A 26,624-nucleotide genomic window follows, 5' to 3' on the forward strand; every position below is an offset into this window, starting at 1 on the left:
AAGAGGGGGGAGGTGGGGGGGAAGAGGGGGGAGGGGGGGGAAGAGGGGGGAGGGGGGGCAGAGACTGGGGGTGTGGGGGTGTCAGCGGGGACGACCCACAGTCTCCGCTTCTCGGTGCTGCTGGCTGCGGGGGGCTCAGCAAACACCTCGTTACACACTAACACCAGCACAGCATTTCCCCAGGGAAACCCAGGCCAATTTAGAGAGAGGAGAGAAGGTTCCTGACTGCACTGAGAATTTCCACTTGGCTTTAACAATTTTACTCAAAACTTATTTAGCCAGACTCTAAATCTTTATAGTTCCTCTCATTGGAGCAAACCCTTAAGAAAAATGGTTAGGAAGGGTAGTTTCTCTGGTAATTTCTCAGCGAAGGAACTTTAAAACTGGGTTTCAAATCCTGTTTTTCGTAGTTTGCCGCTCACCATTACTTTCTCCTTAAACTATTTCAACAGATAACCAATGAAGTACTTCCGTCCATAATATTAAAAAAGCAATTCTGATACCTGGTGTGTCTAACTTGCCCCTGATCTAATCCCAGATTAAGCCATGAAGTCAAGCCTGGGCAGGCAGAGCCGCCATTCGTCGGGCTGACGGAGAACACCTCCTAGCCGAGCGGCTCCGGCGGTGGCGGAGGCGGGGAGGGGGGGCGGGGGGCGAGGAAAGGGGACGGCGCCGAGCCCGAAGACCCTGACGCAGCAACAGGGCCCCAGCACCTGGGTGGTGACGCAGACACACTCGCCTCCGCGCTGTCTTCCGGGCTTCACGCAGCGCCATTTTAGGCACCGACAACGGAGACTAGAGATTTACCTTCGCTTCTCTGTTTGGATTTAAACGGAAGAGAGAGAGAGTGCTTTCGAGTAGAAGCTCTGGGTGTGGACAGCACGAGTGGAGTGTTCAGAGGCCGTGGGGGCCATCCGGGAAGGGGCCTCTGGTCCAGAAAGGGTCCAAGCAAAATCCCACGTGTTTGTTCACAGGCCGCCTTGAGGCTTCCCTGTTTCCCGCCGGGGTGGGACTCACGTTCTCAGCAGCTCTCGCAGCGCACCTGAAGGACGGACGCCCCTTCCCGCTGTCGCAGGCCGGATCCAGAAGGAAGCAAGCGAGATGAGACAGAAGCACGAGTGAACACACCCTCCTCAACTGCTGTCAACTAGGAGAAAATGCTACCTTCTACCCAAGTGGCTGGAGCTCTGGTTCGTTAGGCCCGCGCCCCCCCCCACGGGAGTGTGATCTCAGCAGGCTGAACGGGACATGGCTAAGTATGGCTCTTTTCTTATTCCATTCGTTTCTATGAAGACTGCAGTGCAGGCCTTGCTTCCTTTACATTCAATACCAGTAAGATTCTACACAAAAGCTGGAAGGGACCAAAATACTGATTGTAATAAATATTTGCGGGCCTCCTTGTACTGACTGGGCAGCCGATGAGGGGGAGGGTGGGGAGAGGTCTCTGAGAGGCACCACCGATTGCTTCTAGGGCAACACAAGGAGACTCTGGTGCCGCCATTAGCTGTGTGTGGACACGTCAGAGGAGGAGCTGCTGTTGCTGTTGGTGGTCTGGGCCCTCTTTATGTACAAGTTCAGGAGCTTCATCTGCGAAGAGAAGACGCAAACGGGTCAGCAGGAGGAAAGCAGTCAGGGGGGCAGAAGGTGAAAAAACCCCATGGGAATGCAGGCTGGGGCGGCTGCTCTGGAAAACTGTGCGGGTTCCTCAAGGAATTAAAGCTAGAACTACCCTACGACCCAGCAACCGCACTACTAGGTATTTATCCAAGGGATACAGGAGTGCTGATGCACAGGGGCACATGCCCCCCAATGCTTACAGCAGCGCTGCCAAAGTACGGAAAGAGCCCAAATGTCCATCGACGGAAGAATGGATAAAAAGATGTGTGAATATACAATGGAGTATTACTCAGCAATCAAAAAGAATGAAATCTTGCCATTTGCGACTACGTGGATGGAACTATAGGGTATTATGCTAAGTGAAATTAGTCAGAGAAAGACAAATATCATATGACTTCACTCATATGAAGACTTTAAGATACAAAACAGATGAACATAAGGGAAGGGAAGCAAAAACAATATAAAAGCAGGGAGGGGAACAAAACCTAAGAGACTCAAATATAGAGAACAAACAGAGGGTTGCTGGAGGGGTTGTGGGAGGGGGGATGGGCTAAATGGGTGAGGGGCATTAAGGAATCCACTCCTGAAATCATTGCTACACTATGTGCTAACTTGGATGGAAATTAAAAAACAAAACAAAACAAAAAAAAAAAGAAATGCATCTTTGCTGACACCTTGTTTAAGGCTCAGTGATACTGACTTTGGATTCCTGGCCTTCAGAACTATAACAGGATAAATTTCTGGTGTTTTAAGGCAAAAAAACAAAAAAACCCACCCAGGTGACAGTAAGAAAAGAGCATGTCCCTTGTCCCTGGTTGAGAAATTCACGACACACACGCATCCGGCACACCTGCCCAGGGTGAGGGCCATAGTGATGGGAGGGGGTCTTAGCCAGGAGGAGGGGGAGGGGCAGTACATTCTCACCAAGGAATGAAAATGGGGGGGGAGGGGGCAAGGGCTCACAGAAGCAGAGGTGTGAAGGGCCACTGTGGCCAATGGCCCACGTAGGCCGGCAGGGAAAGAAGGACGTAGGCGCAGTTCCCCAGGGCTGAGGTTGCTGGGAAAGGCTGAGGTCAGTCTTCTGACCTTCCCATCTCTGTTGCAGCTGCTCCTTCTGCACGCACACCTTCCTCTGCCCCATCTGGGCTGACCAAGGGCCGTGGCGTCTGAGACCCATCTGCCAGGTCGCCTCCACGGCCTCCCCCCATCTGCTCATCGGGATACCCCGTTCCTTTCTTTAGCCCCTGTGCCATGGGAGCCTCACGGCCACTCAGCGCTTGTCACCTGGTGCTGGAGTTAGTGGTGCACTTGCTTGCTCCCTCTGGCGAGAGGAGAGCTCGCTGAGGCCAACCCTGTCATTAAGTCTCGTCCCGTAGGAGGGGCACGGCGCTCCACGATGAAAGCAGCTGTTTCTGAGATCTGCTATGCTTTTAGCATGAACCCCTGGACCTTCCAAATATGTAAAACACCGCATAACATGGTAGGTTCTTAAATACTTATCAAGTGCCACTAAGTTAATATGTTTTGCTGATAATTTGCCTGCTCATACTAAAAATAAAAAGAAACCAGTGTTTGTGGAAGCAGAATGCCCACAACAATCCATGTAACACACAGCCTGCAAGATTAAGGGAATCAGGAAATATTTACTATCCACAGCTCTAAGCGAGCCATGATGCGGAAACAATTGCAAGCCAATCCGAGGGAGGAGAGGCTGGTCTCCACGGAGACCCAGGCAGAGAGGCTCAGGGTGTGGGATGTGGCAACGTGGGCCCTCCAACCACAAGTGGGGACCGGAACACAACTGTGCAGAGCTCCTAGGAAGAGCTGTCTCCCTGACCGCTCACGCAAAGGTAGCTGCAGAGGCGGAAATAACAGCCGTGTGTGTGGCCTCCCAGAGGGCCCTTCCCTGGGGTCTCCACACCAGTCTCCGTAGTGCTGTCCTACTGTGACTGTGTGGAGTATGTCACCATTTGCTTTTCACTCCCCACTCTTTACAATCATTTTTTAGTGAGAGAGAGAGAGTGAGAGAGAGAGAGAGCATGCAAATGGGAGAGGGGGCAAAGAGGGGAGGGAGAGCGAGAAAGAGACAGGCGGGCGGAGAATCACAAGCAGGCTCTATGCTCAGCGCAGAGCCCAGCACAAGGCTCAATCCCACCACCCCAGGATCTCAACCTGAGTGGGAATCAAGGGTCAAAAGCTCAACCAAGGAAGCCACTCAGGCGACCCCTGCCATGTCTAACAGACCTGTGCTCTGAGGGCAGCGCCAGCATTTCACACGGGGATTCCAATGTTCTAGGCTCAGTGTGAGGTGGCCAGGGCCAGCCGGGTGCCAGCGACACCCTGCTCTGGAGGTGAAGTGCCAGCCTGCAGTGTCATGGACCGCGGGGCCCCCGAACCAGCCCCTCTCCCCGGGCCGCTGTGCAGGCCTCCTCACCATCAGCCCCGTCCCCGCACGTGGTCCTGCTGCCCCAGGGCGGGACAAAGCTTTGCGTTTCCCACATGCCTCGGTGGTACAGTGAAGACAGCCAGTGTTCCTAACACGAACTTGTTGCATTGTAGATTTGTTTTAAAGAAGAAAAAATGTTCTACGAGACAAGGCAGTTGTGTTTCTGTGAAAGCCTGATTAAAAAGGAGTTGCAAACACCGTTACACTGATTTGTGATCAAAACCATGGATGTATCCACTCGTGCGGCCCAGAGCGCAGGTGCGGGTACGAAGAGACAATGGTAACAGATAACGACATGTCCGTGTCCCATAGTTCACATGGAGCTTTTACTGCTGGTCGTGTTTGAGCCTCACAAAAATGCTCTGATGGAAGCAGAACAGGTGCTCTGGTCTTACAATGACAGGCTGGGGTTTAGACGCTCGCCCCATAAGCTGGTGTGAATTCACACCATAGAGCGTTACAACCTCAGGACATCATGTGTAATCCCCACAGCAACTGCTAAGAAAACAGCTGCAGAACATACAGAAAAGGAAACGGGGAGGGAACTAAAACGTGTCAGTACCAAAAGCGAACGCCGCAGAGAAACGGGACGGGAAAGGCCCACAGTGCCCTGCAAAAGCAGGCCGGCCTACGACAATGGTCTCTCCTCAGCGGCAAGCATCCCTTCAAAGGGAAATGGTGACCCTCTCCAGGCACAAGACAGCGGGGGCAGGATGGCTAAGGAAACACTGTCCAGGCTCTACACTGTCAACACGAGGCTCACTCTGGTCTACTGAGACACAAAGCGGTCGAGAGTTAAAAGCTGGAAAGAGAGACTTGATGCGAACAGTAACCAGGGTGCAGGGGTGGCTGTGCGAATAAGGTGGACAAAACAGGCTTTAAAGCTTTTTTTTTTTTTTTAAGTATTTATTTTTGGGGAAGAGAGAAAGAGAGAGAGAATGTGAGTGGGGGTGGGGCAGAGAGAGATGAGGAGACACAGAATCCGACACAGGCACCAGGCTCTGAGTTGTCAGCATAGAGCCCGACGGGAGGCTCAAACCCACTGACTGTAAGATCATGACCTGACCTGAGCCGAAGTCAGACGCTTAACTGACTGAGTCATGCAGACGTCCCAGACAGAACAGACTTTAAATCAAAAAGTTTACAAGAAAGCAAGGTCATTATATATTAATAAAAAGTCAATATGCCAAGAAGATACAATAGTTGTGTGTATAATACCATGCCAGCAAAATATAAGAAGGAAATGCTGACAGAACTGAAGGGTTCACTTGGAGATGTCAGTACCCTGTCCTTAATGATGGACAGAACAACCAGAAAGATGACGAGGAAATCAAAGGCTTACACACCCCAATAAACCCACTAGCTCTAACAAGACACATCTAGAACACTCTGCCCAACAAGAGAATACACATTCTTCCTAAGTGCACCTGGCTCAGGCTCCAGAAAAGACTATCATAAGGCTACATGGTCTCAATAGATTCACAAAGACAGATATTTCACAGAGTGTCTTCTCTGGACTGGATGAAGTAAAAAATGAGTAACAGGAAGAAAACTGAAAAGTTTACAAATCTGTGGAAACCGAGCAACACACTGGTAAAGAGCCCGTGGGTCGAAGAAGAAATTACAAGGAAAATTAGAGAACATCTTGAGACAGATCAAAGTGAAAACAATATACCCAAACTTATGGGATGCAAGAAATGTAGTGCAAAGGAAATGTGTAGCTTAGATTAAAAAAAGAAGAGCCCGTATCAATCACCTAACTTTACATCTTGCGCTTGAAAGAGAATAAATTAAACCCAGAAGGAGAGAATAATAAAGACTAGGACAGTGATAAATGAGATAGAAAAGCAATAGAGAAAAATCAATGAAACCAAAAGTTGGTTCTTTGAAAAGATTAAAAAAAATTGACAGATCTTTAGCTCAGTTTCCTAAGGAAAAAAAAACTCAAATTACTAAAATCATTGATGAATGTGGGAACATTACTACTGATTCTACAGAAATAAAAAAGATTATAAGAGAACTCTATGAGGGGTGCCTGGGTGGCTCAGTCAGTTAAGCGTCTAGCTCTTGATTTTAGCTCAGGTCATGATCTCATGGTTCATGAGTTCAACCCCCATCAGACTCTGTGCTGACAGCTCAGAGCCTGGAGCCTGCTTCCGATCCTGTGTCTCCCTTTCTCTCTCTCTCTCTCTTTGCCCCTCCCCAGCTTGCATTCTATCTGTCTCTAAGATAAACATTAAAAAAAAATTAAAGTCAATAAACTTAAAAGCACTATGAATAAATGTACACCAGCAAATTAGGTAACCCAGGTGAAATGGACAAGTTCCTAGAAACATAAATTGGACTTCATGAAAATTTAAAAAAATTATGCATCAAAAGACAGATTAATATCCAAAGTATATGGAGACCTTCTAAAACTCAACAATTAAAAAAAAAAACCTAATTCAAAAATGGACAAAGGAGTTGAACAGACATTTCTTCAAAGAAGATGCATAACTGGCCAGCATGAAAAGATGCTCAATGTAACAGAACATTAAGGAAATGTAAATCAAAACGACACTGAGGCACCACCTCGTATCAGCCAGTAGGGTGGCTACCACCAAAGAAAGAGAAAACAGTAAGTGCTGGTGAGCATGTGGGGAAACTGAGGTCTTCGGGTGCTGTCAGTGGGAACATGAAAGGGCACAGCCGCTGTGGAGAAGTTACAGAATTGAGCAATTCCAGTCCTGCGTGTATACGCAAAAGAACTGAAAGCGGAGTCTCAATGTACCTGTACCCGTGTTTTCACAACAGCATTATTCACAACAGCCAAAAGATGGCAAGAACTCAGGCGCCCGTTGCCAAAAAATGGATCAGCAAACTGTGGTATGAGCATGTAATGGAGTATCACTCAGCCTTAAAGAGGAAAGAAATTCTGACAAACCTACAACATGGATGAACCGCAAGGACATTATTCTAAGTGACAGACGCCAGTCACAAAAAAGACAGATGGTGTCACTTTTATGAGGGCCCTGAGTAGTCAAACTGAGAGAGGCCTAGTGTACAACGGTGGTGGCCAGGGGCCAGGAGGACAGAGTAATGAGGGATTACTACTCGACGGGGGTAGGGTTCCAGTTTTCCATGACGGAAGACATTCTAGAGACAGACGGTGAGGATGCTGACGCTGTTGAGTGTGTTAACACCAGATGGTACACTCAAACATGTACGATGGGAAATTTTGTTACGAGTATTTTGCCACCATTTTTAAAAAACTGAGGAAAAGAAAAGCGAGTTTGTTGAAGGTCACATGACTGGGGGGGGCAGGTAGAGACCAGAAGGCAGGGCGTTTCACCCCAAACCTGATGATAGACCCCGCTGCCACAGCAATGGAACACTCTCAAAACGGCCCTTGCGTGTCCTGGCCGCCACCTACGTGGGGCCTTTCTCTACGGAGCTGCGTATCACGGTAAGCAATGGAAGAGTGCTCTGACGGGCCACACGATGCTGAGAATGAGGAAGCCACAGCTCTAGACGGTGTTTCTTGTCTAGGAAGCCGAGGCCGTGTTGGCACCGTCTGCAGCTACCGACGTCGGGTGGGAGAGGTGCGGCCGCGTCTATGAAGCGCACGCCGACGCGCCGGAGCTGCCACAGCTGAGGACTGGGAGCACGGCATGAAGTGGGCTGCCTAGTGGCCTCCCCACGCCCTCCGACGGACCGGAGCTGTAACTGGTGCAGGTCAGGACAGGGTTCAGGAGCCAAGGCTGCTGCTGAGAGCAACGCCGGCAGGTCGGCTGCACAACAGGGACGAGAAAAACACTGTCTTCTTGTCCATTAGCAGAAGAGGCAAGTGAGGGGGCGGGACAGTTTGCCTGGCAGACAAAACTCGGGGCTACTGTTATCCGAGCTGAACCGTACAACTCGAATCCCTTCACGGATAGGGTCTTCCAGTTCTCGCTGCTGCCAGAACTGCCTAGAACAAGCCAATGGAGGCCCGAGACAGAGGAGGGTCCCTGGCCTAGCACACTGCTGGGGACTCTTGGCTCAGGGGCTTCCAGATGGTGGCTAGGGAAGGTCAGTGAGGAGGAAAGAGAGGGAGAAGGGAGGGCAAACACAGTCAGGCGGGGCGGCCCCCCAACCTCCTTTCCACCCAGCGCTGAGCTCTGTCTGCAGGAAGGTTCTCAGGCAGTAAGGGCGGGGTGCTCAGGCAGGGGTTCCCTGGCTGCATGCAGCCTCAACAGGGACTGTCACGACTGAGGGGTGGACACTACTGGAACCCAGGGGGCCATCAGGGGCACTGCTCCCCGCCCCATGACGCCCAGGACAGGACGCGGCAGCCTGGAGTGCTGGCAGTGCAGGGGGGAGGCCTGCTGGCTTTGCCGGCACTTGGGGAAGCTGGGCTCTGGCCAGGACGTGGGGTCATGTCACGGGAACGGTTCTGCCTGGAAAGACGGGCCCCTTCCATACGGAGCAAGCAGGGCACCTCTGGCTGCAGGCTTTCCCCGGACTGCCCTCAACTCCACATGGCCGCACTGCCCATGGGCAGCCCCTGGTGGCCCTGTCACACAGCCTGCGGAGGTCCGGGCTTTGGCTTTGGCCCCTGCATCTCCTGCTGGAGCGCCTCCTGCTGTCGCCGGGCTGGCTCAGCTGACCAAAGTTTATGTTTAACCAGCAGGCACTCTCTCCGCTCTCCTCCGCCTGCTATTCCCTATTCCACCAATTCCAACATGGGGGAGGGGGGGCAGCGGCTCGGCTTTAGGCATGAGAGCTCTGTGCACAGGGCGGCGGACGTGGGGACCTGTCCTTCCCCCGCAGCGATGCTGGCATGAAGGCAGGAGGAATGCAGTGGGCACAGGGGAGAGCCCGCAGCAGACGAGCGGGCCGGCGGGACACCACATATACCTTGCTCCCCGTGAGCTGCGCAAGATGAGGTTTCAGCTCCTCTCCGATTACGGAATAAATCGCCACCAAGCAAAACACGCTGGCCTTCCGCACGCTGCTCTCGGTGTTGTCGTAGCCCTGCGGGGTCAGAAGGGACAGGAGATGAGATCAAAGACCCGCCTCATGGTCAATGTCTCATCAGTGTCTCCACAACACCCTCATGGTTCAACCTCGCACTTGACGCTGGCAAGCACGACACGACTGCCATATGCCAGTGAAACCGCAGCGCTGGCTCCGGGACGTCACCGCTTCACAGGGTCTGGAGTGGCTGGCCTGGTGTCTGCAGGTGGGAAAGGGAGGCCCTCCCTGCACAGCGTGCTGCCTCACACACTGAGAGAGAGAAAGGTGGGTCGGGGAGAAGGAAGAGGAGAGGGAGAGGGAGAGGGAGGGAGGGAGAGAGGAAGAGAGGGAGGGAGAGATCTGGGAAGGAAATTGAGGGAGAAATAGCTTGGATACCTGCGTGTCTACATCTGGGCCTCCGTCTACTGGTCTGCCTGGCCCTGGATGCTGCAGCCTCTGTCCTCCCTCTGCCTGGGATAACCCAGTCCCAAGAGTCTGCACTTGAACTCCCGAGCCAAGCGCTCGGCAAGCAGCAGCATTTATTCTACATGAAGCTGATTTCTCTCCACCTTCCCCACTCCCTGCAGGGCCCACGTCTACACCAGCTCTTCTGTGAATACTTCCCTATGAAATCACCTCTTGGCCTCTGGCCTCAGAAACCCCCACTCGCACCTAGAGTAACTTGCACTCGGTGCCCCCATTGCCAGCTGCCCGCAGGGTCACACCCTGTCCCACGGGAGGCTGACACAGCCCTGGGGACACACTGTGCACTGCAAATGTCTTTTATCTTCCAGAGTCTAACTACATGCCTTGCACTGAGAGGGCTCCTAGTAAACATTTGCTGGACAGCAGAGAAAGGACCGTTACTGGGTTTGGCACCCCCACGGCCCGCCGTACCCGGGGTTGGGGCCCAAGGATGTGCCACCCAGCCCGGGGCTGGGGCCCGTAGATGTGCAATAAGGGTTTGCTGAAGGCGTGAGCGACAGCAGCAAAAATGACCAAAACATATTTCCAGCAAACAGAAAGCTCGTTCTGGAGCCACAGCTCCAGGCTGCTGGGAAGCTACTCCTGCCACACTCAGGGGAGGGCATGTTGGAAAACAGAGGGCCCGAGGCGGGTGCGAAGCACAGGCCAGTGCCCGCCCTTCGCTGGCCGCCCCTCAGGCAAGTGGGGAGGGCCCGGCCCCCACACCCGGCCTTCCGGCCCCATGGGCCCACCTGCAGCAGGCCGGGGATGATGTCCGCCAGGAGCTGCAGCAGGGACTCCTTGGCAATCCTCTCCACGACTTTGGTCTGCATCTTGATGGCGGCCAGATTGATGGGGTAGTCGGCCGTCTGGATGATGGGGCACAGGACCTTGATGCACTGCTCCGGGTGGATGGAGCTGGCCAGTGTGGATGCTGCCTCTTCGGCTGCTCGCACCACCTGAAACACCAGGGCCCCAAACACGTGAGCTCCCAGAGACTGAGTGGCCTCGCCGCCTGGCTTCGGAAGCCCAATGCTGGAGGTCAGCCAATGCCCTCGGCTAACTCTGCACAGGTCAGCGGGAGCAAGGCGGTTTCGGGGATAAGGGGCACAGGAAGGCAGGAATGCAGACTGCACAGGAAACCCCGGAGAAGTGGCTCTCCAAGTGCAGCCTCCCCTGTGATGTTCCTGAGAACGTGCTGGAATTGCTAGTTCCCTGGCCCAACTGTGGCCCTGCCGAATCGGATTGGGGGGGTGTCTCTGTACAGGAAAGCGCTTTCAGAGAGTCTCTGTACAGGAAAATTTGGACACGGAGACCACACGAGGTCACCGCAAGGCCCTGACCACTGCCCGCTCACTCAAGGAGGGGCAGGGTCAGATCTCGGGGCTCTGCAGTCCCGGCTTTGGGACAACCGCAGCTCAGTTTAGCTGGGGCGACACTACCCGGTGAACAGGACTCCCTTCCCAGAGTGTACCGCGTTGGTCCGTGTGTTCGCTCTGCTTTCTGAGCAGGAAAGGGAATTCTTCCAACACAAGGGGGCGCAAATTCATCTCACTTAAAAATCGATGTATCTGACTCTGGACTTCAGCTCAGGTCACGATCTCAGAGTTCGTGGGGCTGAGCCCCGCAATGGCTTGGGATTCTGTCTCCCCTTCCCTCTGCTACCCTCCCCTGCTCTCTCTCTCTCAAAATAAATAAAAATAAACTTAAAACAAAAGCCTGATAGTTCTAGGGCTGGTCACGCTGTACGATGGCACAGCTCTCCCTGGGCTGCTCGCGTCCCAACACCCCCACATCTAACACTGCAGAAAACCTGGAAGGAAACGCACAAAATGTTCCCGCCTTGTCTTAGAGGGGCAAGATTATGGGTAATTTTATTTTCCTATTCGTATTTTTTATATTAAAACACTGCCATGAGAAACTGTTATAGCAATATTAGTTCACAGTAAGGAAAACATTCATAAAAATTTAAGTGTGTTTCTGAAATCAGGAAAAGTTCACGGTTCAGCCCTTGGTTCAGGGGGCGTGGGGAGGACGGGGTGCTGCACCCCGGGAGCAGGCGGCCTTGAGCAGGTGGCCTTCATCTTCCAGGCCGGAATCTGAGCCCCAGCATGGAGTGCACCCCCTGGGTGCTGGCTGAGCCCGGTGCCTCTATATTGTAACACAGAATGTTATCACGGTCATTATAATAATTACAGCTATTTCTGCTCGCCTCCTGATTCTGCAAGCTCTCTTGTGCAATTCAGGAAACTCGCTGACCCTCACACCAACGTGGCCGACCATGCACCCTCCTTGCATGGCGGGATGACCTCCCCTTCTCAACTTGTAGAGCTTTTCTCTATTGCTGGCACCTCACGTCGGTTGCTTTACATTGTTGCCAACATTTCGAAGTGTATCTCTTTCTTCCCTAACAGGCTCCAAGGCCTAGGAGACGGGCTGGGGCACTTCCGCAGTACCCCGAAGTACATAGTAAGGCCTGGCACATACCGGGAGTTCACCATTTACAGATGGACTGAACTTCACTCTGTCTGCCTGAGGGAGGGTACGTTCCTACTTGAAGGCCTACCTTCCTGAACTCTCAAAGTTCTCGTTAGAGGCCTTTGGAACTTTCCCTGGAAGGACCTGCTATCTCCTCAAGGCACTGACCAAAGTCTAGGGGTCTCATTAAGTAAGCTCACAGCCCCGTCGCGTGGCCATCCTGCTCAGGGACACAGTGCATACACCCATGGGGCGTACGTCAGGATTATGCGTCGATACTTCCGAGAGTCAAAACGGGGACCAGGATCAGCACGGCCAAGAGTAAATGCTGTGCATGTGAGAGAAGACAAGTCAGGAACACCCAAGATCTGTCTGCACTTGTTACACGCGTGGAAGCTCAGGCTTGGGCGCACAGCACTGTACAGAGGCCATTTTAATTTCAAAGAACCCTATTGCCAGTAAGTCCACAAGAGCAGTTTCTCCTCCATCGTCTGCCTCGTTCTGTGCATCATGCACGCACTCGTTCACCCCCATGTGTCAGGGCCTGGGCTCAGGGCTCAGGTCACAGGAAGCAGGATGACACGGTGCCAGGCAGGGTGGGCCAGATGGCGGGGGGCTGAGGAGTGCTCGCAGTCGGCCGGGGTCAGATGAAGTTGATAAGAGGCGGGACGCAGAAGTGACGTCTGCACAAGACTTCCTGGGTGTTTTTTGGGGGGTCCTCCAGTCCCAGGGCCCTTGGCCACGCGGGGCCAGCCCTCCTTGCCTCTGCTCCCCTCTGTAAGTGGATGGTTTGGGCCAGGCAGCAAGCAGGACCTGTCCTCAGTCTCATTGATGGCCGCACCTTCCACTTCACATACACACGAGAATGACACTATTTACAGGAAGCCTGCTGTGATTTTTTTCTTGCCAACCCCATCCCCTGCGAAGTGCAGCTTCTCCCACACAGGTCCCCCCAAAGCAGAGCTCTGTGCGGCCCTGCTGTGCATGCACGACCTTTAAACTTTCACCCCAGGAGAGGCAGCTCCACGTCGCAGGGGTACCTTCTTGGCCTCTGAGAACAGAGCAGCAGACAAATCTGAGTTCAGTGCTCTGGCAAGACTCTCCGTCGGTCTGAACCTCAAGGTTTAAAATGGGGATTTAGGAAACACTGATGTTGGTAGACTTTGGAGAGAGAGAGCATACAAATAAAGGACGGCAGGTAAGGGGCCACCAGGAGGCACAGCGGAGGACCTGGGAGTTCCTAGGCTGCCAGGGAGCAGGGCTCTGTCCCGAGGACCTCCCCCGCTCCCCGAACTGGCTAGTGTGCGCATCACATGGGTCTGCCCACCCCCCAAGAATCTCTCCAAAGCTAACCTGAAACCAGGCCCACGTGTGTCGATACGGCACGCAAGGCCTCCTGCCCGCATCCAGAGCGGTGTCTTTGCCCTCCCTGTCCCCGTGCCCTGGTCACACTGAGCCACGGGCAGGCCCCGCCCATGCCTGGCCGGTCCTTTCCCAGAGCCCTTGACTACCCAGCCCCTCCACTGCTCCTGGGGGTCGCTCACTGCTGCTCTCTTGTCGGGCGGGCCAGGTCTCCCTCGGGGTCCCGCGTGCGCACCTTCACCGCTGCACTTGCTCAGGTGGACTCTTCCACTAGACAGTAAGTTCCCTGAAGGAAGCTCCCACCTCAGCTACCTTTCTACCCCCCTGCCCGGCACAGCGTCCGATAGACACGAGCTGCTCAACAAATGCTTGTCAAACGTGCTCTCCCATGGTGTACAGATTCGGTAAAACAATTGCACCGGCAAAGTCGCCTCTGGGGCACACCCACTGGGCTGCACGGACTCAGTCCACTGGTCCACCGAAGAGCTGGCCCGGGAACTGAGGGAAGGCAGGATCTCTCCGAGCCAGCAACCTGGGGCTGTGGCGAAGTCAGCTGTAGGAGGCCTGGAGGGTCCCACTCCAGGCGACGCACCAGGAAGGCGGCCCTTCTGTCTTTGTAAAGGAGACTAGTTCAGGCTAGTGTTTTCCTAGCACTCCACTGTTTGAAGAGGGGCTCCCAGTGTGCAACCAATTACCCTCCGATGAAGTGCCTTTGCACCTGCTCAGCTCACGCGCGTCCCTCAGGTGGCTGCAGGCCCCGGTGTATTTGGGAGAGCCAAGCATTACGGAATTACTGTTTGCAAGTGTCCGAACATACTGCTCAGAAAGCTGAGTGCCACCGATTGAAGGGAGTTTGTGTCTTAGTTTTTAAACATGGGGCAAAACCAGAAGGGTCAGAAAATACCGGATCACCTCACAGGGATGTCCCAAGCGGAAAACACTGATGCCCATGGTCAAGATCCCGCTGGGGAATGGGAGGTAGCTCTGTGGGTAGGAGATGGCCCTGCAGATGGACTGGGAGTCAGGTGCGGGCAGTGCCACCTGACAGTCCTGACGGGAGCAGACAAGTGCCCCACGCCCCTTGGGATGCAGAGAGTGTTGGTGAGACATGGAAATATACCGGCAGGCTCATCGCAAGGGCGCCATTCTAAGGTTTCCTTCCTTCCCTCCAGCCTGTCGGCACTCTCCTGACATTCAGGTGACACTGAGCTACCCCACAGGGAGCCACGGGTCAGCAGACTTTCAGATCTGCTGAGCCAAGACCCACAAGCAAGGAGAATTTCCTCGTATAAAACCCCAGCAATTCTTGATGTCACCTGCATGAAGCATTTAATCCAATGCATCTAACACACAAAGATTTTCTGAAAAGTGTCTGAAAACAGAAAGCCAGCAGGTGTACTTCAAGGCGGCAAGTTTGAGGCCGTCTCTCTTAATGGAGGCTGCGGCAAGATTCCCAAGGCAGACCCCGCTTCTGCCAAGGCGCAGGCTAGGTGTTCCACGGACTTCCCTCTCGGCGCCAAGCCCCCAGCGTCTGGCAAGGCGCCTGAATCGGGGTGAACTTTAGGTTCTGCCCCTGTGCTCTATGTAACATAAGAAGCGAAGATTATAAATGTAAGCAAACAGAGAGGAAAAGTAAACATGGGCATCAGAAAGAAAGGAGAACAATACTGGATAGCAGACAAGGTGGCCAGAAGTGGCAAGAGTTTTAAAAAGGGGGGTGGTGTGGGGCATATTTATGAGACAGCAGCAGCAAGCAGGTTATAATCCACCTTGACGTGATCAAAATTGTTCTAGGTCTGATTTTGCTACAGTCTGGTTAGAAACGTGGGGATTCTTTCCTTTCAAGGTTAGTGAAGCTAGCTAGGGAAAGCAGAGTTTCCTTATCGGACTTTTTTACAAAATGAGATCATTACTCAGAATATTGATGAATGTTTGCTTAGAGATAAGGTTTCTTTCAGAGCATAGAACTTGTCAAAATTTGGACTGTTTTAAGTACCCAAAGTTTGATTTGGCTCTGTCACAGACACACCAGAAAAATTGGCTGAATAAGAAAACATTTTTTTAATGCCAAAAAAAAAAAACAACCCAAAAAACCCAACAACCCCCCCAAAAGGCAAATGTTCCTAAATAATAACTGGCATCAAAGAACTCTTCCCAATCCGGCAAACCCAGTTCAGCGTCTCAATCACACGGAAACTAAGGAAAAGGTTGGTGCCACCTTCTGGGGAGAAACTACAAAGACCTCACAACAAATGGGATCAGGGCAGACAGTGAGGTGTGGTATCCACCAGTGTCCTGGGGAAGATTCCACCCTTCGTAAAAGACTGGCACTCCCTTGAATTCCAGGATGTAAAGCTGCGTGTGAGTCCTCACTTAGCTAGGCTCAGTGCCATACCAGAGGGGGAAAGGGAGGAAAGAAAAAAAAAAAAACAAAAAACGCTCCAGGTTCAACGTCCACGGACTCCAGTTTTGGACCTGGTTCTATCATCGACTAGTGAGGTGGTGTGGAAGGAAGTTTTTTCTACCTTCTAGGCCTCGGTTTCTCTCATCAGAACAATGAGAGGGAAAATGTGAATCAAGAATGTCCGTGTGATCTTGTTGTAACACCTTATCTCCACTCCTACTTAAGGAGTGCTTTCCCCCAAAAAGATGCACATGAACATTTCTGGAGGCAGAGTATGAATGACACAATGTCTAACAAAGACAGCCTAGGCAACACACTCTCTCAAAGGCAGTTAGGTGGGAGACACGCCAGGGGGGTGGCTGTGTCCCGTCCCAGAGGACACTGCTGGATACTGGGCTGGCCGGCCTTTCAGGAAGGACAAAAGACACAGACTAGGGGCGCCTGCATGGCTCAGTCGGTCAACATCTGACCCTTGATTTCAGCTCAGGTCACGATCTCACAGTTTGTGAGTTCGAGCCACGAATCGGGCTCTGAGCTGATGGTGCGAAGCCTGCTTGAGATCCTCTCTCCCCTCTCTCTGTCCCTAGCCCACTCGGTCTCTCAAAATAAATGAGCTTAAAAACAATGAAAAAAAGAGACAAGCTAAACCTTTTCAGACGGAGAGGTGAGCAGCACACAGAAGGCCCGTCTCCCGCATCTCCTATGTCCATCTCTCGGAACTTGGGGTGACAGTGTGACGGCTACCCCCGTGTGGACAGATAGATTCAGCCAGCACAGGAGCCCCAAGACACAAACTGTGCTTTAAAATGTACTCAATCGAATTTCAATAGCCTTCTTAGATGTGTTTTAAAAAGTACCGTCATACGTGCTTTGTGTAAACTTTATGAAGCCTGACAACAATTGTACTCAGAGTCGGTCTACTTTCCTCGATAGAAGGGGGAGAGGAGGCCGCACTTTCAGTTTTCAATGCTGTGAGCCTGACAGGGCACAACACGTCTCTGACCCCTGCTCACCAGCGCCCGCTTTCCTGACACACGCAGAGGGTTCCAGAGACTTGCCCACAGCCGCACAGCCAGCGAATGAACGGCAAAAGTAAGAGGAGACCCCAGGCCTCCACTCTCCAGACTCGAAGGTTCTGCCGCTCGCCAATGGCCCTCTTGCCCGTCTCTGCGTAGGAGCGGTTTCTTAGTCGGACGCTGTTTCTGAAGCTGCAGGAGCCAAGAGGCAGTGAACGGGAGGCGCAGTTCTCCAGAGATGAGGGTCCAGTCACCGGCCCCAAAGAACAGCGATCGGCGCTGCCGTTCAGAACCGGACATGATGCCCAGCACTTCCCAGCAAGCCTGGGGGGCGAGGACGGCCATCTCCACTTGACACACAGAACACGAAGGCAGTCTTGGTTTGCGGAGTCAACCCAGGCATGTCTTCTCAGCCCATGCTCCCCGGGTCTGGCCACGCTGTGCGGCTCGCTGCTGGGACTCTCTCCCTGGCGACCTGACGTGGCCGAGCTCAGGTTCTAACTGCCCCAGGCAGGCTTCCTGTGCCCCTCCAGTGGCTCCAGACCCCCCCGCGTCTCCCCCTGCACCCCTCCAGCGGCTCCGGACCCCCCCCGCGCTTCTCACCCTGGGCCCCTCCAATGGCTCCGGGTCTTAACCTGCGCCCTTCCAGCAGCTCTGGACCCCCCACGCATCTCACCCTGCAGCCCTGCAGCACCTTCAGGCCCCCCACGTCTCACCCTGGGCCCCTCCCGCCAGCTCCAAACCCCCTGCGCATCTCACCCTGGGCCGCACATTGCTCTAACCTCGAGAAACCATGAGCTCCTTGACGCCTGGAGCCCTGGCCCCCACTTCCAGCCTCCTGCCTCCAATAATAAAACATTTACCAGAGTTTGTGCTCTTAGTGTCAGACTGTCAGCTCAGCAACTTTCAGCCTTTAAAGGATTACGCAGGATTCTGGTTTTTGCCTTTCTGTTAAAAAGAGCAAAAACGTGCAAAGGAAATGGGGTTTCTAGCCACATCCCAAGATCGGGCTCGGGGGTGGAAAGCTGGATATTTAGGACCTGTGAATGTAGGTTTGTTACTTAATAGCAACTTCTAGCACATCAAGGCTGGATGAGACACAGATAATCATCTAGTCCACTCCCTAGGCTAACAGATAAGAGAACCCAAGGTCCAGGAGAGGTGAAGTAATTTCTCCAGGTTCACACAATGCATTGTTCTCCAGAACCATGAACATGTGGTCATGGTAGTGGTCACTGCCCCGGGAGGCTTCTAAGGACCATCCCAAAAGACAGGAGGCTGGTTAAGTCATGGTCGGACAGTGACTTTTATCAGTATTTGAAGGAGAATTGTCAGCTTGCTAAAACAAAATGTCTTCCCTCTGACACACCACCACTCTTCCCTGGCCAGAACCCAAGAGGCCTGCACGGAACGCCTCATACCAGCAGGATGAAGCAGAACCCGGAAAACCAGTCCCTGAAATGCTCTCTTTTATTTTTAAAATAATTCTGGGTTAGCTTTACTTCTAATTCCTTATAGTCCTAGAATATAAAGTTAACTTTCTCAGATTTAAAAAGAAAGCCCCTAAAAACGAACAATGGTTGTTTTATATTCATTTGCGAATCCAGCTTCCCCCCAAAAGTCAAATTGCCTGAGGCTGGACTTTTGACGTCTTAAACACCCAGATGAAGGAACACTTGGTGACCCAGTACGGGACACGAAATGATGCTCGCGTTTCCTTCCTTTAATAGACAAATATAACTGAATATTCACTCACGTGGCCAAGGTCAGAAAAAGCTACTACACCCAATGATCAAAAAGTTCCAATTATAGGGACACCTGGGAGGCTCAGTCAGGTCAGCGTCCGACTCCCGATTTCAGCTCGGGTCATGACCCCAGGGTTTTGGAATCGAGCCCCGCATCGGGCTCTGGAGCCTGGAGCTTGCTTGGGATTCTCTCTCTCTCTCCTCCTGTCCCTCCCCAGCTTATGTGCTCGCATGCACTTTCTCTCCTCTTTCTCTCAAAAACAAGCAAACAAACACCTCAATTCCAGAACATCTTCAAGGCACAGAGTTCATGCTTCCCTCAAGTCTAAGGAAACACCAAGCATGTCCCCATTTCGGGGACTCTGTGTGAGATGCAGTGACTGGGATCAACAGCAGTTCTCGTGTGAAGTGTGGACAACATGGTTCAGGACTTGTGTGCCAACGGCTTACCGAGAACCAGGTGCCTCCGAACAGGTAAGGATGTCGAACACAGTGTCCCATGGCAACATTCATACAGCGTACAACTGTCTCCACACTGTCCTGCCTGGGGGGTCTCATGACGGTCAAGCTTTGGGACAGGCTCACCCAGAGGTGACGAGGCCTGACACACAGCTGGGCAGGGCACATGTGGTGGGCTGGGAACCAGATTTCCGCCTCAGGAGGCGGAGCCCGTGCTGACCCTGGAATCGCATCTGCACCACTGACTCGCTTTCTAAGGTCACTAAGCAGTCCTCGGCCTTGAAGACTGCTATAAGCGAACACTGCCGCAAACCTGGTGACTTCACCAGGACACACTGACACTTGGTAACAGTGTTTACTAAACAGGTAAAAAGGAGGATTTAGATAACGAAGGAGCTGTACTTATTCAAATAAGGAACACGAAACCGTGTCTTAGCAGACAAACACCAACTTCTTCAACAGAAACTCTATGTTGGTATCCAAATCCTCTATGGTGCTACCAGGCCTGTGTCACCTTAAGGTGCGGTCGTCGGAGCGAGATCTGGTGCCTGGTACATTTCCGAGTCAACAAACATGTTTTCCACGCACGGTTCCCTGAGAACACACATTGGGGCTTACAGGATGAGAAAATAAGCTGTCTTCTCATTAGCCCTGCCCTAGTCATCTCCCCTAAGAGCTTTTATGACAAATTTCAACTTCTAGAAATGGCATTTCGGTAAGCTGTCCCTATCCGCTACTGTCCCAGAGCCACTCAACAGTGTGCGCCATGGTGTGGCCACCGCCATGGTGGGCAAGGAGGGATGGCGGGGGCTAAGGTCTCAGAGCAGCCGGGGTCAGCCTGCCGGGTCCTGCTGAAGCCTGGGTTCTGTCTGTGCCCTAAGGGAGGGCAGTTCCAGGAGGGCTCAACGGAATGAATATGCTTTGGGAGCGGACCCTGCTCTGCATGACTGATACAGACACTGGGTTTCAAAACATTTTAGATCCTTCCCAATAAATTTCAGAACCACGTCTGACTGTAGTGATGAGAAAACATAACAACTAGAGAAATACCGTGTGCAATAAACAGTCTATGCCAACAAGATGGCCACAGCACAAACCGGATGTGTGTCCAACTATTCTGCCCTACAGAACAAAAACAGGGAATGGATGGGGATAGTCTGGGTAAAAGAAGAGAAAAACGACAAGAATTTTGTAACAGAAGAAAAACCAAAAAACCATACCTAAACCCTATGCACGCACACGTGCCTGAGGTTAGGGGCTTCCGGCCAAGTGACAGCATGAAGTTCCACCAGGGACATACAAGGACACTCAAGGTGGGTGTGAAAGTAGGCAAAGCAGGGCAGGCCTGCCAGTAGGGCCCTCTCTTCCTCCGGGCAGGGTGCTTTCCCCGCCAGAGCAATCAGGTGATCAGTGACAACAGTAGTGCGGGGAGCCTGGGTTAGGGGTCCCAGGTGACACCTGCGGGCTGCTAAGTTTAAGCAACAGGTACTTTCTGCTTCTGTCCCTCAGGCAATTTAAAGGACCTCACACCAAAGAACTTTCTCTACTGAATTTCTCATTTTGAAGGAGGAAAAACACCTCTAAAAACAAGATCCCTCCAGAAAACAGCTCAGTGAGAAATGGATTATCTAATTCTGCTCACTCGTACTTTGTAGGGTCCACTGGCGAAGTCTCAAAAGTTTAAGATCAGGAAGCCAGCTTTAGACACAGACACCTTCCAAGGGGACAGTCAGTGCCACACACCACGGAGGGCTGAGCTTCACCTTGATGCCACGTTCCCACGGGTTCTCTCCAGAGGACACAACCAGCATCAGACGTGTGCAAGAAAACAATCAATTTTACTTCACTTTTTCATCAGGTATTTAAGCAGCAGCTGTTAGGCTTAAAAATAAGTAACTAAATAAAATGCACATGCTGGGCCGGCTGCCCCTTAAGAGACACACAACCTGCCTCATGTCCTGGTCCCACCCACAACTGTCACGCATCGCCGGACAGATGGTGGCATTTCCTGGCCCCCCCTCCCACACGCAGGAATAACAGCGCTGACCACACCAGCTCACGTGTTCTGCTCCAACAGGAGTGGTGTGCACTAGCATACGGCGAAGCCAGATTTTCGAAGCGTTAACGGTTTAAAAGCACATCTATCACCTCAGGAGCCTATGCTGTGCGAAGACTCAGGTGGAGAGGCCTGCACAGAGCATGACCCCCCTGCCCTTGCCAAGTCCGTGATCGCCCTGTCCCCATCTGGCAGCCACATAAACTGCTAAACAGAGAAACACCACGATTTAGGGTCCAGAGTCTTTGCTGACGTATTCTTGCCATTCCCTTAATCCAGGAATGTGCTCACAAGAGTCACATTGAGCCGCGGACTCAACTGAACAAGTGGTTATGTGTCACTCGGAAAACCCATGCAAGTTTTCTAAACCTCTAGGTGTACAGTTCTGGCTCCCACAGGGCCCCTGACTGGAAAGGTGTGACGGACTTCACTGTTCTCTGTCGGTCCCTATGCACTGGGAGGACTGGGGAGCCCCGGGGCCTGAACGCTGCAGTGAGCAATGAGCCGATGACTTCCTGAGCGTCCTCGGGGCCTGTTGTAAGCGTGTGGGGCACAGAGACACGTTGTTCCAGCTCTCCGGTGGGCGTCCGAGGTGCCAGGGCAGGTGGTTAGCATTTTACACATTCGCGAGTGAGGGGGAGAGGCAGGACACGGCTGCCTCCACTCGTCCCGATCGTGCAGAGGGGGCAACTGAGAGGGGAAGGCAGGGGAGGGAGGAAGACAGCCGTGGCATATGTAGCACCTCTGTCATCACTGGCCGTGTCACTCAATTCTCACAAGAACTGTGACAACATCCACCTCTAACCTTATCCACAAGGACAGTGAGACTCGGAAGCCGAAAGCGCCTGTCAGAGGTCGTGGAGCAAGGAGGCACGTCTGTCTTCCGAGCCAGCCTCGACTGCCCAACACTGGTCTGGCAGGTGCCGAGTGCCCCCAGGAAAGGGCAGACCCCTCCTTCTGACTACAGTGACTGGGAACCACCGACCAGGAAATCCCTGAGGGACCCATCAGGCCTATACATGTAGAAAGGAAGTCAGGAAGCTACCAAGTGGCACCAGGCCCTGACAGCACCTGGGCTCAGCCGCCACTGGGATTGCCACCCTGCGCCACAGCCTGAGCCAAGCTCTAAGGGAGCGACTCCTTTTTTTTCTTTAACATTTTTTTTAATGTTTACTTATTTTTGAGAGAGAGAGAGTGTGTGTGCGTGCAGGGGAGGCGCATAGAGAGAATCCCATGCAGGCTCGACGCTGACAGAGAGCCCCATGGAGGGCTTGAACTCCTGAACCATGAGATCACAACCTGAGTAAGAGTTGGACACTTAAGCAACTCAGCCACCCAGGCATCCTCCCACTCCCCGAAGGGAGTGACTCCTTGTCTCAGGCTGCGTACTCCTGTCTTCCCACAGCCTCACTGCACCCCCAGACCCGTTTACTTGGCTCCGGGGCCAGAGGCCTGGCTTACCTCCTTATGGGAGTCTTTGTGGGCTTCCAGAGTCTTCATGATCGTCAGCTCGGCGTAGTTTTTAAATCTTGCAGGCTGGTTTCTCAGAATTTCCCGTAGAACTCTCAATGCCAGCGCCCGGATGGAATGCTGTGGCACACAAGCAAGGGAAGACATCAGCAACTACCCACAGTGCTTCCCTAATGCAGTAGGCAGCAACACCAGGCAGCCGGGCCCGTACCCCCTGGCACCCGGCCGGCACCGGACAGTGGTCACACTGCTTCTGAGGCACAGGCTCAGGTAGCCAGCGGCGAGAGGCAGGCGCTATGCCTGCACGGACACTCCCAGGGCCCAGCGTCCAGGAGGGCCCTGATGGCGGTGTCTGGAATGAGCCAAAAGAGGGCCACGTGAGACCGAATGAGGACGATACATCTAAGGTCATTATCAGTCTCCTGGAGGGTTCCCAGCTTTTCTGAGGTGCAGGTAGCAAACTACCCTTGGTAAAGAACAGGTAACACACATCTAGCCACTCCATCAACAAGGCCTGTGTGGCAGCCATGGACCCATCTTCACTTCCGACCTTTTGCGTGATAAGGTCGTGGCCGAGGGTCCTGTGCACTCGCCTCGAGGGGTCTGAGGCCCAAGCTGCACTGTCTGGAAGGAAAACCGTTCTAAACAGGCTCCTAATCTCACTAAAAGCAGGTGGGTTTGCACCAAACTGAGTGCTTCCTAATTCTCTGTCACTCGCCTGGACCACCTGCACACTGACGCATTGTCTACCCACTCGCTCCCTACTGCCATCACTTCACCTCCCAAAGGGGTGGATCCAGCCCAGCAGGCTGGAAGGGGGTCACCTCCGTCACTGTCCTTCCATCTGTACTCCCCCCCCCCCAACACTAACCTGGAGCATAGGAAAGAAATCACAGTCACCACGACACTCGCCTGCCCCCCGCCATGCGTCCTCCGTCAAAGTCCCCACCACCATGACCCCGAGAGTGACCTCTACCGTGGGCTGTGCAGAGCTTCCTCAAAATCCACCTGCCCTGCCCTGGAGTTCTTCATCACACCTACTTCGTCCTTTCCGCAGCCTCCACAAAGCCCGATGCGGAGGTGGAACTTTACTTCTACAGCTTCATTCAGATAATTCCCAGTGTTTGCTGCTGCTCCGCGTAAGGCACCACGCACGGACCGGAGAATGCAGGGCTCTGACTAGGTTACCTCCCGCTTTAGCAGCCACCTGCGTGGTGCCCAGTGTGGATTACGGACCGGGCCACGGCACAAATTCCTCGCCGGTCACATTCACGTGTCACAGTGTGAAGAGGACTTTTTATTTAAAAAATAACAGAAGATAACAGACCATAATCTGTGCTCTAGAATTTCTTGCTGAGCCAGTTAAAATTACCGGCACTGCTCCCATGTGCCGGCTGAACCTGCACAGAATGCCCAGGAAGGCAGCACCCAGGGGGTCTTGTAAAAACTGAACGTCTCTATTTCTCAGTTACGCATGAAACCTAAAACTCACACAGGAAGAAACCTCACTGTAAAAAACTGTTCCATGCTAACAAAGGTGTAAGAAACGTTGTGCTAAACACGGTAACGTGAGGCAGGCGCACGCCTCCCTGCAGCTCCTGCAAACCCAGTTCAGAACAAGCAAGCACAGAAGCAAGCTAGGAATGGGGCCTGTCTCTGCCAGAAACACGGCCTCGCTAACCGGTGCTCAGAAAATACTGGGGAAATGTGTTCATGTCGACAGTGGGCGCAAAACGGAAAGCCCAGCTGAAGCCACGGGCAAGCAGAACGGGACTAAACGGCCCGTCCCATGGGAAGGGGGAAGGGGGAGGAAGGCGCCTCACGTCCTTGTCTCCGAGCGTCTCCAGCAGCAGGAGCAGGATGGTCTTGAAGTGCTCCTCCCAGACGCCCAGGCTGTCTTCCCGCGTGATCTTGAGCAGCTCCAGCAGGGCGCCCTTCCGCTCCTCCACCCGCTCGTTGTGGTTGGACAGCTCTTTCAGAAGGTCAGCCACCAAGTCAGAGTGGTCGATGGGCACTGGAGAGACACCGGCACGGGACGAGTCACCTCACGAGGACTCGGCCGTGGACATGCCCTCCGCCTGCTCTCCGCTCTCCCAGAGGCGGCCCCTCCTCCATCACCCCTCCCAGGCCCTGCACCCTCTTTGCTGCCCACTTTTGACACCCTCAGCAGGCCGTCGCACCAAATATGAAAAAACAGAGATGCGGGAACAGGTGTCAAGTACCAGTATCAGCACCCTTACCCTCCCTCACCACCTTTCCCCACTCTGGTTCAGACAAGCAGGAGAAGTCATCTGAAAGTCCCTTCCCCCGACTTTCTCTCCACTGCAGCAGCTCTAAGTCAGGCCACCGCTGGACAGTCCCCTCCCGCGGTCACACCCGCTGACGTGCGCACATTCTCCTCCAGGCCCTCCTCACTGACCCGTCTGATTCTCTGACATTCCTTCCCTTCCCAAGTATCCAGGGCTTAGTAACCAGCACAGCAAACAAATACTAACCAAGGTGCTTAGACAATGCGTGGACTGTCTGCAGACTACACAACGCGCCAAAACCACTTAGCAAAAGGACTTCAATCATCAAAGACCTGTCCTGTCTCTTTCCATGAACATTTAGCACACCCCAACTCTGAACAGTTCCTTTCGATAGAAAGGAGGAAAAGGCAAAGACAAATCATCAGGAACTACTTAAATTTGTATACTTTTTTTTTTTTTTTAGCTTCTGAAGTGCAAGAAAACAAACACACAGGAAGTTTGAAATGTTAAAGAACTCAATCATTTCCCCCCTGCCTTCCCACTTTCTTTTGAAGCCTTTAGTAAGTTGGTAAGCCTGACGTAAGCTGAGTAAGTTTAGTAAGCCTTTTATGCAGTTGGTAAATACATAACTACCAACACTCCAATCTCTGTTCCATCTTTAACAAGACCAACAAATGGGTAAGTTAAATGATGTGTCGATTCTATGAACAATAAAAGGAAACAGCCCACTACTCCTAGAAAGTGCAGTTCATAGTAAGCACCAAGCCAATAGCCTAGGGCCCAGTACACAGACCCTGGGGTTGCCCTGGAACGTACTAGCCACTACCCACCGGCCACCCACAACGAACTGCCAGGACATGTGCTTTCAAATGACTGCGGGGGGCACCTGGGTGGCTCAGTCGGTTAAGCGTCCGACTTTCGCTTAGGTCATGATCTCGCGGTTCGTGGGTTCGAGCCCCACATAAGGCTATGTGCTGACTGCCAGCTCAGAGCCTGGAGCCTGTTTCAGTCTGTGACTCCCTCTCTCTCTGACCCTCCCCTGCTCGCGCTGTCTTTCTCTCTCTCTCCTAGAAATAAATAAAAAAAAAACATTAAAAAAAAAAAAAAAAGAAAGAAAAAAAAACAAATGACTGCGGGACTTCACTTCTGTGTTAGGGTCCCATCACTGTCTGATCCATTGTGAGAGCACAGTTTTCTCCCTTCTTCTTTTTTTTTAAAGTAGGCTCCACGCCCAACACGGGGCTTGAACTCATGCCCTGAGATTAAGGGTCACGCGCTCTGCAATAAGCCAGGCAGGCGCCCCACGGAAACCAGCATCTGCTCTAGCATGGCACCCCCTCTTTCTAGTGCCACTGTTAAGTCCTTTTTCTCTGACAGGCCATGAGTTGTTCTGAGGCCAGGGACTGTGTCTCATTTGCCTCCGTGTCCCCAGCAAGCTCTACACTTCATGACACACAGTAAATGCTAACTGTTTAGAGTTCTAATTTAGGGTGCTGATTTTAATTCTTCATTCAAAACTCACAAACAAAACAAAAGGCTTGGAAACAAACCGACACACACATACAATTTTTTAAAAATGACTATTACGTGAATGTGACAATCAGGTGAAAAAAGAACAAATTAAGTTCCAGATAAAAACACCATCATACCAATGCACGCTTAACTCACTTGTTCCTCAGTAACGGACACTGGTCTTAACACAAGTGCCCGAAAACAAAGCACACATCAGGCTGGTCCTGTTAGTGCCAAGCAGGTTACACTTGGGGCAAATAACTTAACCCTCTGAATATTAGTTTCTTAACCTGTGAAATGGGAATAATCCCTTCTGTCTCGGTAGATATATACGTACATATGGAACACAGGTGAGCTGCAAGCACATG

At 52.6% G+C, this 26,624-nt stretch overlaps 1 protein-coding gene across 10 annotated transcripts in view; it reads right to left on the minus strand.

Annotated features, from left to right (window-relative positions):
• Positions 1–1,352: 1,352 nt before the first annotated feature.
• The window catches only part of CLASP1 (cytoplasmic linker associated protein 1), a 264,293-nt gene continuing 239,021 nt past the window's right edge, over positions 1,353–26,624 (minus strand). For all 10 annotated transcript variants that reach the window (XM_039234904.1, XM_039234903.1, XM_039234905.1 and 7 more), the window contains 5 exons: positions 24,319–24,509; positions 22,487–22,615; positions 10,258–10,464; positions 8,942–9,058; positions 1,353–1,587 (listed from right to left, as the gene is read on the minus strand). In XM_039234904.1, the coding sequence (XP_039090835.1) occupies positions 1,501–1,587; positions 8,942–9,058; positions 10,258–10,464; positions 22,487–22,615; positions 24,319–24,509 (731 nt within the window). In that variant the 3' untranslated portion in view covers positions 1,353–1,500. The remainder of the gene's footprint in view (positions 1,588–8,941; positions 9,059–10,257; positions 10,465–22,486; positions 22,616–24,318; positions 24,510–26,624) is intronic.

Source organism: Hyaena hyaena, unplaced genomic scaffold (genome assembly GCF_003009895.1).
Source record: "Hyaena hyaena isolate Hyena2069 unplaced genomic scaffold, ASM300989v1 scaffold_91, whole genome shotgun sequence".
Classification (NCBI taxonomy): domain Eukaryota; kingdom Metazoa; phylum Chordata; class Mammalia; order Carnivora; family Hyaenidae; genus Hyaena; species Hyaena hyaena.